This window comes from Nicotiana attenuata, unplaced genomic scaffold (assembly GCF_001879085.1).
Source record: "Nicotiana attenuata strain UT unplaced genomic scaffold, NIATTr2, whole genome shotgun sequence".
Taxonomy (NCBI): Eukaryota; Viridiplantae; Streptophyta; class Magnoliopsida; order Solanales; family Solanaceae; genus Nicotiana; species Nicotiana attenuata.
The window spans coordinates 1,132,327-1,143,860 of NW_017670292.1; the positions used below are offsets into that span (position 1 = coordinate 1,132,327).

General features: G+C 41.4%; 1 protein-coding gene across 1 annotated transcript; it reads left to right on the forward strand.

Annotated features, from left to right (window-relative positions):
- The first annotated feature begins 8,050 nt into the window (after window positions 1-8,050).
- Window positions 8,051-9,740, forward strand: LOC109237363. Its single transcript, XM_019403659.1, has 4 exons — window positions 8,051-8,710; window positions 8,972-9,080; window positions 9,174-9,303; window positions 9,362-9,740. The coding sequence occupies exons 1-4, from the start codon at window positions 8,051-8,053 to the stop codon at window positions 9,738-9,740; spliced, it is 1,278 nt and encodes a 425-aa protein (XP_019259204.1).
- Window positions 9,741-11,534: the final 1,794 nt, after the last annotated feature.

The following is an 11,534-nucleotide window of genomic DNA, read 5'->3' on the forward strand; positions in this document are numbered from 1 at the left end:
CATGAGAGCCTAAAGCCCACATGGTCCTGGGCTAATGGGCCAAGGCTTCTGCGGGGCCCATCGGGCCTAAACGGGCTTTTTTTAAATTTCCCGGGCTATTTTTTTTTTAATTTTTTTTGTTAGGCATTTCTTATATAACTATATATGTATATACTAATATAAATTGCTCTTATATATGGTATATATATTTATTGAGTATATATAATATAGAAACCTATATTAAAGTGCTGAAGAAAAAGTAAATAACAAAACAATAGAAAACTAATTATCAATGCATAATAAATTAATAACAAAGTAAACATTAAGCATAAATTACGTTCTAATAATTTTACAAAATACAAACAAAATTGTCAGAAATTCTTGAAGACGAATTTCCGGATAAATACGTCAAGACAATACTTTATATGCCTCTTAAATGCTGTGGTACACCCTGAACGATATTTAAGACTCTTCCACAGTTATTGCACTTTAAATATTTGGCCTTCTTCCATTTTCTTCAGCACTTCAAAAGTGTTGCGAACATAAGCGCACTCTTCCGAACGAGGCATGATTTAACTTGAAATTTGAGATTCAGTACTTGAAGCCTTGAAAAATTGGAGATTGAGAGATGAGAAGAAATTGAGGATTGAGAATAAGTCCTTGGTCTCTACAACCAGACAATCTAACACGTGCGATATTTTGTTCTCTTACTTGAGTAAAAAAATTCCAAACTATTGATGTTTCTAGGCGTTTAGAAGGTTGTCTATTAAAAGTAGGGGTTTCTACAGGTGGGTCGGGCGGGGCATCGGTTGGGTTATTAACAGGACTAGTAGGTGTATCATCTAAATCCGATTGGGTTTCATCCACATCCTCATTTTCCTCATCATTTTCTAAGATAGTTTCATTAGGATAAAGAGCATTCATAACTTCTTCATTTAATTGTTAACCTGGTGCAACATTATGGCAAAATTCACTATCGAAAAATTGAAAACAAGGGTTATCACTATCAAGAATAATAGGAGCAGCAGGACGGGTAACGGGTCTGGGTCGGGGAGCCGGGGGAAGGGTAGTAGGTTGGCGACTACTTTCACGAATTTTAGCTTTTCCTTTACCACCAAACATTTTTTTCAAAGAAAATGCCATATTAAATAGAATTATGCAAACTAAAACACACAAAAATATATTCTTAAAACTTAAGAGTTGGAACGAGTTTACCGAATTGCTGAACAACTTCTTGAAAATTGAAAATCGTTGAATACTTGAAGACCTGAATACTTCAATTAAACAACTTCACAATTTTTCACGAAATTGCAATAATAAAATAAGCAATCATAGAAGAGAAATTAGATATAGATTGAGAGAGAGATTGATGAATTGGTGAGTAAAAATGAAAGAATGAGGGGGTATTTATAGTTGAGAATTGGGAAAAAGTATAATTATATAAAGTTTGGGGGCCAAATGGCTATTTTTTAAAGTGGCCAACGGATAAATTTTGAAGGCCAACGACTAGATTTTAAAAATCTGACCGTTGGTCTTTTTTCAATTTTTTTTTTAAAAAATAGCCGTTGGAGCCCGTTAGGCCCGTTGGGCCCGGTTAAACCGGCCCAGGCCCGCCTGCCGGTCCCGGGCTTAGCGGTCCAGGGCTCGTGGGCTCCTTGAATTGGACCGGCCCGCCACGGGCCTTGTGCACCATTTGGGACCGGCCCACTGAGACCGGCCCACCAGGCCCGTTTAGCCCATTTGGACCGCGGTCCCGGTTCGGTCCCGGGCTGGGCCCGGCGCACAGTGCAGCATTACCTAGGATCTAAAGGAATGAGAAGCTGTTTTTTTTGGAAAAAAGACAAAAGCCCTAAGATATCATCTTCTTCTTGGCCATTTTTCAAGAGAGGAAGCAGATAATGGACCTAAGAGCTCCAACCGTCTCCCTCACGCCGGAAAACACCCCTACCGGACCTCCATCTCCTCCAACCTTCAGCATACAGCAGCAACTCTAGAGACCTAAGAGCTCCAAACAAGCAGCCACTGCTGCCTCCTCGCCTCACTCGAAAATGACCCCTCACTGCCAATCTTTCTTCTTCAACCTGACACAGCAACGTACACAGATAATAAGAGATGACAGCTCGCCGAAAAATGAGCTGAAACGACCACCAAAACCTCGCCTAGACACTACTGCTTCATCTTTCTTTTGCCAGTTAAACATTAGGACTTTGCTTTGATTAAAAAATCAGTCCAGCGGCCTGTCATAATACGGATATATCTGCGCTTGAAATAGCGTAGAGATGCGTCGAGTTAAAGATTTTTGTTTGGAGCTTCGGTCAGAGGTTCCCGTTCGAGGTTTCCGACGAGGTCGATGTTGAGGGCTGGTCCATGGTCCTATCCGTTTCTGCTTCTTCAAATCATTAAAAATCAAGTTTTTTTTGGATGAGGAAAAGTTGAAGTTCAAAGAGGCAGTATAGAGATGGTTCGTTGCAGCTTTGAGAGTTTTTGTTTCACTTTTTATGCATGCCAATATGCTTCAAGAATGGTAATTACCCTGCTTGATCGTGTCTTAATTTCATTTCTGATACGTTGGTTTTTGATCTGTTTTGTTCTTCTTCATTTTTACTAGTAGTATCAAATTTTGCGCAAAATTTCAGTTGGGTTTGGAATTGGTTATTGTCACGACCCAAACCCCGATCCGGTCGTGATGACGCCTCTCGTGAAGACAAGGCCAGCCAACCAACCCATTTCGCCTTTTTAGAATAGTTAAATATTGATTCACAGTTTTAACATAATTAAATAACCACAGTCTAAACAGAGATTTCTTTATTAAGTGCGGAATACAACCCAAACACAACCCAAATCGGGGTGTCACAAGTCACGAGCATCTATTAGGGTATAAATACGACAACAAGGCCCGTAATATACAAAATAGGATAGATAAAAAAAAGGGAGAAATACGGTGCTGCGAACGCTGGCAGTCACCTTGCTAAACTCTGATAACTTAGCCTCCGATCAGCTCAGAACCTACTACCGGGGGAACAAATACCTGCATCTGCACGCGAGGTGCATGGAGTAAAGTGAGTACTCCCACTCAGTGAGTAATAAAGGTAAATAATAACTGAGCAGTAAGAGATCACGTAAGGCAAACCATCATGCTGTACAGAGCAGTGTAAAACCTTTTGAGAAAAACAGTGAAACTGTGAAATCATTAGAGAAACCTCTTAGCTCAGTTTAAACCTCTTTTGAAAATGACTTTTTCAGCGGTCACGCAAATGAATGCAATCAAATAGTGCAGATAAGCGCAGAAATCCGCCCCCTCGGCACGACACTCAGTCATCAGATAATACCAAGCAATCAGATAGATATTGCATGAAGTAGCACGGATAACAGATAATGGCAGACAAAAGAAATAAAGTAAACACATAGAACAAATACTAGTACCACTGCGGCGTGCAGCCCGATCCACATACCGCTACGACGTGTACCCCGATTAGTTTATCGTCGACGACGCTCACTGGGGGTGTGCAAACTCCGGGAGGGGCCCCTTACGGCCCAAGAGCAATATCAAGCCATCTCGTTGCATCAAGTCTAGGCCCTCGGCCTCATATCAGTATCAGTATAGCACTGCTGCGGCGCGCAGCCCGATCCCATAGTATCCTCACAACTGGCCCTCGGCCATGCTCAGTCCAGAAATCACATAAGCCCTTCGGGAGTTGAAAAACAGTAGTTCTCAGCCCAAAACATCATTTAATATATCATTTTAGGTTTAAAATCGAATAGAAGTGGCTGAGTTGTAAAACAGTGGAAAACAGTATGACTGAGTTTAAGTAGTAAGTCAAAACAGTGAGGAAACAGTGATAAAAATCCCCGGAGGTTTCAAATAGTTGGCACGTAGCCCAAATATGACAACCAGTCCAAATTATAATGATAACTTCAATCAAATACGCGGTAAAAGCATCAATCGGGACGGATCAAGTCACAATCCCCAATAGCAAACGACCGCACGCTCATCAGCAAATGCGTGTCTCACCTCGATATAGCACTACGATGTGCAATCCGGGGTTTCAAACCCTCAGGATATCATTTGCAATCATTACTCACCTCGAACCGGCGATATCTCTAGCTCACGATGCCTTTGCTCCTCGAATCGGCCTCCACGCGCTTCGAATCTATCCAAAACCAGAACGAATACGTCACAATATGCTAAGGGAACAAAGCCCAAGCGAAAACAATCGAAAAATGTCAAAAATCCCGAAATTAGCAAAACCCGAGCCCCGGGCCCGTTTCTCGAAACTCAGAAATTTTCACATCATTAGATTCCTCATCTCCCCACGAGTTCATACATATAAAAAACACAAGAATCGGAGTTCAATTGACCCCTCAAATCCTCAATTTAAGCTCTCTTAAACTCAAGCCCTAAACCTCCATTTTTAGCCCTTTAATCTCTTAAATTTCAGTCCCAAATCATGAAATTCTACCATAGAAAAGTGTTACAAGTCCAAAATCCTTACCTCAACGAAGTCTCTTTGATTTCTCTCTTCAAAATCTCCCAAAGCTCCCAATTCCGAGTTCAAAAATGATTAAACCCTTCAAAAATCGCGGAGGATGAAATATATACCTTCTGCCCAGGCCTTTCCGCATCTGCGGTCTGAAACCCGCTTCTGCGGTCACTCACTTAATAGCGCAAATCGCATCTGCGATAGAAATACCACATCTGTGGCTTCGCAGATGCGGCCACCTAAAATTTTGCACACACATCCCAAATGACATAACAAAGCTACAACAACTCTCGGATTCTATTCCGACCCCCGGATCAAAATCTCACCTACCAACCGGGAATCGCCAAAATACTAACTTCGCCAAATCAAGCCTAATTCTACACCGGACCTCCAAAACCAATTCCGATCACACTCCTAAGTCATAAATCACCTAATGGAGCTAACTAAATCATAAAAACTCCGATCTGAGCTCATATACGAATAAGTCAAATCTTAGTCAACCCTTTTCAATTTCAAGCCACAACTGAGAACTGTTCTTTCAAACTCATTCCGATTTCCGTGAAAACCAAACCAACGACTTACATCAGTCGTAATACATCACACGGGGCAAGTCATGCCCAAGAACTGGCGATCAAGGTGCAAAAGCTCAAAACAATCGGCCGGGTCGTTACATCCTCTCCCACTTAAACACACGTTCGTCCTTGAACGTACCCAGAGTTGTTCTAAAAGCCAACCAATTGCTGAATAACCTTACCATGCATAAACCTGGGGGTGATTCCACGTCACCCTAACTCATATAGGTGCGATAACACATTACAACTGAAATTGCACAATCCAATATGGCCCATAAGCCATAGAACAACATTTTCATTTCTGAAACCATCAATACGATCAAGACCTCACACCCATACTCTGAATAGACCCGAACCAGCTGTAATAACCCATGCCTGCAACCCCGGGAGCAATCCCATGATATACCACAAAACTCAGACACTCGTAGCGATAACTTCTATTCACAGCAGCTGCCCACAACAACCGAATATTAGTAGAAAACCTCTTATCAACTAAAGTCTCATTCCAACACTTTCATATACTGCCAACGAAAGATGAAATAAGCGATAAATCACGACCATTCCTCAGATCGACCATTCACGAAGCCACTTCTCTATTGGCAAATTCCGTAGCAATTTCCGAGCCGAACCTCGATATTATCCTTCCAACAAGCTGAAATCAAATCCGTTCGTATTCATTAATGACCCCAACGATCTCCGCTAATCCAACACACCACTCTGGTGACATGACACATCAATAGAGGCCTAAGCCACAGCTGGCATAATACGCGCACCAATAAGCAACGGTCCGAACATACCCAAATCATGAAAGAAATGACTCGAATGAAAGAGCTGTATTGATAATAGGCGAAATTTAGGTGATTTAGCTATTGCTTATGCTTCCGCTTAATTACATTTCAATGACATAATATGGTTAATTGATGAAAAAATAGGCTCTAATTGTGATTTGTATACATTGCAGGGTGAGGAGCTTATATGATGCTTTCAAGAGGCTATTGGAATGATTTATGAGCAAAAACGACCCCTCAGAGTTGAGTGCGTGCAAGGACAAGACGAAAAATTGGAAGAGGTTAAGCCCTAGGTGCCGAAGACCTCGCGAAGTCGCGCAGATTTCGCGCGTATTACAAGCCAAGACAGAAAGGCTCGCGAAAACCGCGCGAAAGGCGCGCGAAGACGCGCGGTGCAGTCCGGAAAAGAGCTAGTTAGGGGTAAACTTGGAAATCTGGAAAGAAACCTACTTAACCTATATAAAGTCAAGCTCGCCCAAGGTCAAATCATCAAGGTTTTCATAGTTTAGTGCAAGGAATCGAGAGGCAAGGGGCAAGGAGGAGTTTGGACTATCAAGTTCTTCTTTTCTTCTCTTTGTTTTTGCTATTTGTGATGAAATTGAACCTAATTGTGATGCATACTAGCATGAGTGGCTAAAACCCGTTGTTCTGGGGTTGTGATTAATCCATGAATATTGTTGTTTGATATTAACTTAACCTTGATTATAATTCACCAACATATGGTTGTTTCTTCAATTCTGTGTTTAATTGCTTAATTGTCTGGCCAGCAGTTAGGTTTTATTCACTATCTATGCTATGCTTGGGAAAGCCGTGTTTATATTAGAGAAGATTTGAAGAGAGCATGATCTTAACCCTCAGGGGGAGCGGATTTATGGTTAGGATAGGAATATACCTAGTCACCGTGCTTAATTAAATATCGTAATCTTAATACGTTCTTAATAGATTGATTTCATAGGAATATAGGCGTTAATCTATTGAGAATAGGCGAGTAGTACTTCGGGAGAAGGCTATGAGAGCATTTATCGATTAATTAGCAACCATGAGTGAATTATATGAAAGGGAGAGCACAATACGTTGGTGAATCGATCACAACCCTGGAATACTTGTCTCTACTGAATACATAACAATCAACTCGTTACTTGATAATTTAGTTCTTACTTAGAATTGTAGTAGCATAATTAAACTCTTGAACTCGAATTTAGCTTGACGGAATAACAATCTTGGGGTGCTAGTGAGTAGTTGATATAAGTCTCTGTGGGTTCGACACTCGACTTATCATTTTATTACTTGTCTGACCACGTATACTTGCGTGTGCGTTGGGAGCAACAAGTTTTTGGCGCCGTTGCCGGGGACTTGAGTATAAACTACTTTCTAGTTTTTGCTTTAATTGTTTATTTCGTCTAGTTTAACGTTACTTGATTGTTGCTCTAATCTCAGAAACTTTGATTGAATGCGTAGGGTCAGAAGCCAGGACAGACTCAACGGCTTTGACCCCGAACCTGAGAAAACATTTCAGAGGAGGTTGAGGGAAGCAAGGGATACAAACAATATTCAAGCACTCATTCAATTTCCTGTGATTATGGCAGAGGAGCAACCCATGGCTGTTCAGGAGGTGGCGATGCCCAACATTGCCAATGTCACCTCCAGTATCGTGAAGCCCAGAATCACTGGGCACTTTGAGCTGAAACAGAGCATGATCCAGCTACTTCATGCAAACGGGCAGTTTATGGGTCTTCCGCACGAGGATCCACAATAATATATTCTGAACTTCTTGGAGATTAGTGACACTTATATCACTAACGGGGTCACTCCAGATTATGTGAGGCTCACACTTTTTCCATTCTCTCTGTTGGGCGAAGCTAAGCGATGGCTAAAGGCAGGACCAGCTAATTCCATTACATCATGGAATGATTTGGCAAGAAAATTTCTGGCAAGGTTCTTTCCATCAGGCAAAACTGCAAAGATCAGAAGTGAGATAGTTGCCTTCAAACAGAAAGCAGGAGAATCTTTGTACTCAGCTTGGGAAAGGTTCAAGGGGCTACTCAGAGACTGTCCTCATCACAATCAGACAAATGAAGTGTTAGTTCACACTTTTATAGAAGGGCTCCATCCCCAAACAAAAATTGTAGTAGATGCTGCAGCTGGAGGTTAAGTATTGGAGAAAAGCTTTGATGAAATTTATGCATTATTGAACAAATTCTCCAAAAGCAATCTTGACTGGCAAGGAGAGATGGGTAGGAATATGGTACAAAAATCACCACGGGTTCTCGAATTAGATGTTGTCTCAGCATTGTCAGCACAGGTCTCTACGCTGACCAACCAAGTCAATCAGAAGACCATGATCATTAACAAGCAACAAGCCCAGCCAGTGAAACAAGTTCAAATATTTTGTGAAGTATGTGGAGAGGGTCACATGAGCAATCTATGCCCAGCAAATCCAGAGTCTGTATATTTTGTGGGTAATGCAAATCGAGGCCAAACAAATCAGTATGGGGACACTTACAACCCCAACTGGAGGAATCACCCAAACATCTCCTGGGGTGGAAATCCAGGCAATCAGAATCAATACCGGCCTCAAGCACCTCAACAACAATCCAGACCACCTCAGGATGAACAACAAGCTAGCCTTGAGGAGATGATGAAGAAATTGATGGCCGACCAACAAGCCCTCAATCAAAAATTAATAGCAGATCAGCAAGACTTCAATCAGAAATTAATAGCAGATCAACAAACTTTCAATCAAAAAATAATGGCTGATCAGCAGGCTCAAGCCACAGCACTGAGAAATTTGGAGCACCACGTGGGCCAACTTGCTAGAGCCCAAAATACCAGACCAGCAGGGGCTCTTCCTAGTGATACTGAGCCCAATCCTAAAGCTCAAGTCAATGCGGTTACCTTGAGAAATGGAAGAGCATTAGAAGAAGTCCCAAAGAAAAAGAAGAATATAGCTCATCCTGAAGGAGAATTAGTTCCCAAGCCAGTTGAGGGGAATGAGAAAGATGATAAAGGACCCGAGCCAGTAATTGAGACTAGACCACCACCTCCGTTTCCACAAAGACTACAAAAGCAAAAAGATGATGCTAAGTACAAGAAATTCTTAGATATTTTGAGCCAAGTGAGTGTGAATTTGCCTTTGGTGGAAATTTTGCAGGAAGTGCCTAAGTATGCAAGGTATCTCAGAGATATTGTGGCAAACAAACGAAGACATGCGGAGTTCGAAATAGTTGCACTTACTGAAGAGTGCAGTGACAAAGTTCAGAGTAAACTTCCTCCTAAGTTGAAGGATCCCGGGAGTTTCACAATTCCTTTGTCTCTTGGAAAATAAGAAGTTGGTAGAGCCCTGTGTGATTTAGGGGCTAGTATAAATTTGGTGCCATACTCTTTGTTCAAGCAACTTAGATTGGGGGCTCTCAGACCTACTACAATCACTTTACAGTTAGCAAATTGGTCACTAGTCATGCCAGAAGGAATTATTGAGGATGTGTTAGTTCGAGTGGGAAAGTTTATTATTCCTGCTGATTTTATTGTTCTTGATTACGAGGCAGCTGAGGAAGTGCCCATTTTTGGGGCGACCATTCTTGGCTACTGGTGGAGTAATTATTGATGTGAGGGCAGGGAAGTTAAAAATGAGAGTTGACGATGAGGAGGTCACTTTTAATATGTACAAGGCACTTAAGCTCCCTACGCATTATGAGGACTTGTGCATGATTACTGTGGTAGAATCGAAGGAGATAGAGCAGAGTCCTTATGTGAAGTGTAGTGATCCAGATGGGACAACTGAGTTAGAGGAGGTAGTGTTGCAAGCTGAGTGTGTAAGGACGATTGCAAAAAGAGCCAGAGATGAAAGAGGAGACCTTCCGAGAGTGTGCAAAAAGTCTAGACTTTATGGGAGAAAGAAGAAGAGAAAACGCCCAGCCTGAGCAGAGTAGAAGAGTCGTGCCACGAGTATAAATAAGGCGCTTGTTGGGAGACAACCCAACATGTATATCTTTTAGTTATTGATTATTTTTTTTTGTCAAGTTTTGTGTTGTTTTTATTTTGCAGAGTAGGGGAAGTCTGAGTACCCAAAGTTGAAGCTGAGGAGCATGTTTGAGCTTAAGTGTGGGGTCGTTCCGACCCTTAATATTGAGGATCATATCCGAGCTAGGCCCGAGAGGGTCTCAGGGAGTATTTCTCACCCTTGTGTTAATACTTTTCTATGTAATCATGCATCGAGGACTATGCATAATATAAGTGTGGGGTGGGGAAACTACTTTCTGAAGTGTAATTGTATAGAACTAAATTTTTTTTTAAATTAGTTTTTCTTTTAGAACTCGTAGTAGACATAGTCTAGGTTTTAAGAAAAAAAAACGAAAATTAAAAAAAAAGAAGAGATGAATACATTGTGTCTTGCTCCTGCTAGTGGATATGAATTAATAGAGTGCTTAAAGAAGAAGGGAGTATTTGTGTGATGAATTTGTTTGTGAATGAGAAGTGGGTTAAAGAATTTGCGCTGAAAAATTGCTCATGTGAGGTGTTAAAGTGCTTAGGATGTTGAGTCACTACTCCTAAATATATCCTACCCGTCCCTTAGCCCACAGTACAACCATGAAAAAGTCCTAATTGATTTTGGGTCGAGCTAGCCTACATTAGTAGAGATTTACATTAAGGGCAAGCCTATGGTACCAATTGCATGCATGTGACTTCTTTTGTGAGAGTGAGTGCTTTCATTGATATATGTGAGTGTATGACTCAAATGTGTGGATTGAATTCAGTTTTGTTGATGTGATTGTGAGGGCATATGATTCGTGACGGAAAAGCAAGTCTTGACGTCTGTGTAGAGTACCCTGAGGTAGTGTGAATATTGCATGGCACTTGAGAGTCGGCTTTGAGGCTAGGATTGTTCACTGCTAGGCGTAATGTATGCACATTGTTCTAGGTGTAATGCATTAGGGGAAATGGTTGAGTGAAGGATTCTATAGAGGGTATAGTTTGATTGCTCGAGGACTAGCAATGAATTAAGTGTGGGGTGTTGATAATAGGCGAAATTTAGGTGATTTAGCTATTGTTTATGCTTCCGCTTAATTACATTTCAATGACATAATATGGTTAATTGATGAAAAAATAGGCTCTAATTGTGATTTGTATACATTGTAGGGTGAGGAGCTTATATGATGCTTTCAAGAGGTTATTGGAATGATTGATGAGCAAAAACGATCCCTCGGAGTTGAGTGCGTGCAAGAACAAGATGAAAAATTGGAAGAAATCAAACCCCAGGCGCGCGAAGACCGCGCGAAGTCGCGCAGAGTTCGCGCGTATTACAAGCCAAGACAGAAAGGCTCGCAAAAACCGCGCGAAGTCGCGCGAAGTCGCGCGGTGCTGTCCGGAAAAGAGCTAGTTAGGGCTAAACTTGGAAATCTGGAAAGAAACCTACTTAACCTATATAAAGTAAAGCTCGCCCAAGGTCAAATCATCAAGGTTTTCATAGTTTAGTGCAAGGAATCGAGAGGCAAGGGGCAAGGAGGAGTTTGGACTATCAAGTTCTTCTTTTCTTCTCTTTGTTTTTGCTATTTGTGATGAAATTGAACCTAATTGTGATGCATACTAGCATGAGTGGCTAAAACCCGTTGTTCTGGGGTTGGGATTAAGCCATGAATATTGTTGTTTGATATTAACTTAACCTTGATTATAATTCACTCAAATATGGTTGTTTCTTCAATTCTGTGTTCAATTGC

Excerpts from the sequence above, each read along its gene's own strand:
- LOC109237363 (XM_019403659.1), top strand. The coding sequence starts at position 8,051 with ATGGGTAGGAATATGGTACAAAAATCACCACGGGTTCTCGAATTAGAT. Across the intron at positions 9,081-9,173 it reads GTGCAGTGACAAAGTTCAGA|GGGCTAGTATAAATTTGGTG; the intron begins GTAAACTTCCTC and ends TGTGTGATTTAG. Across the intron at positions 9,304-9,361 it reads GAAGGAATTATTGAGGATGT|GCAGCTGAGGAAGTGCCCAT; the intron begins GTTAGTTCGAGT and ends CTTGATTACGAG.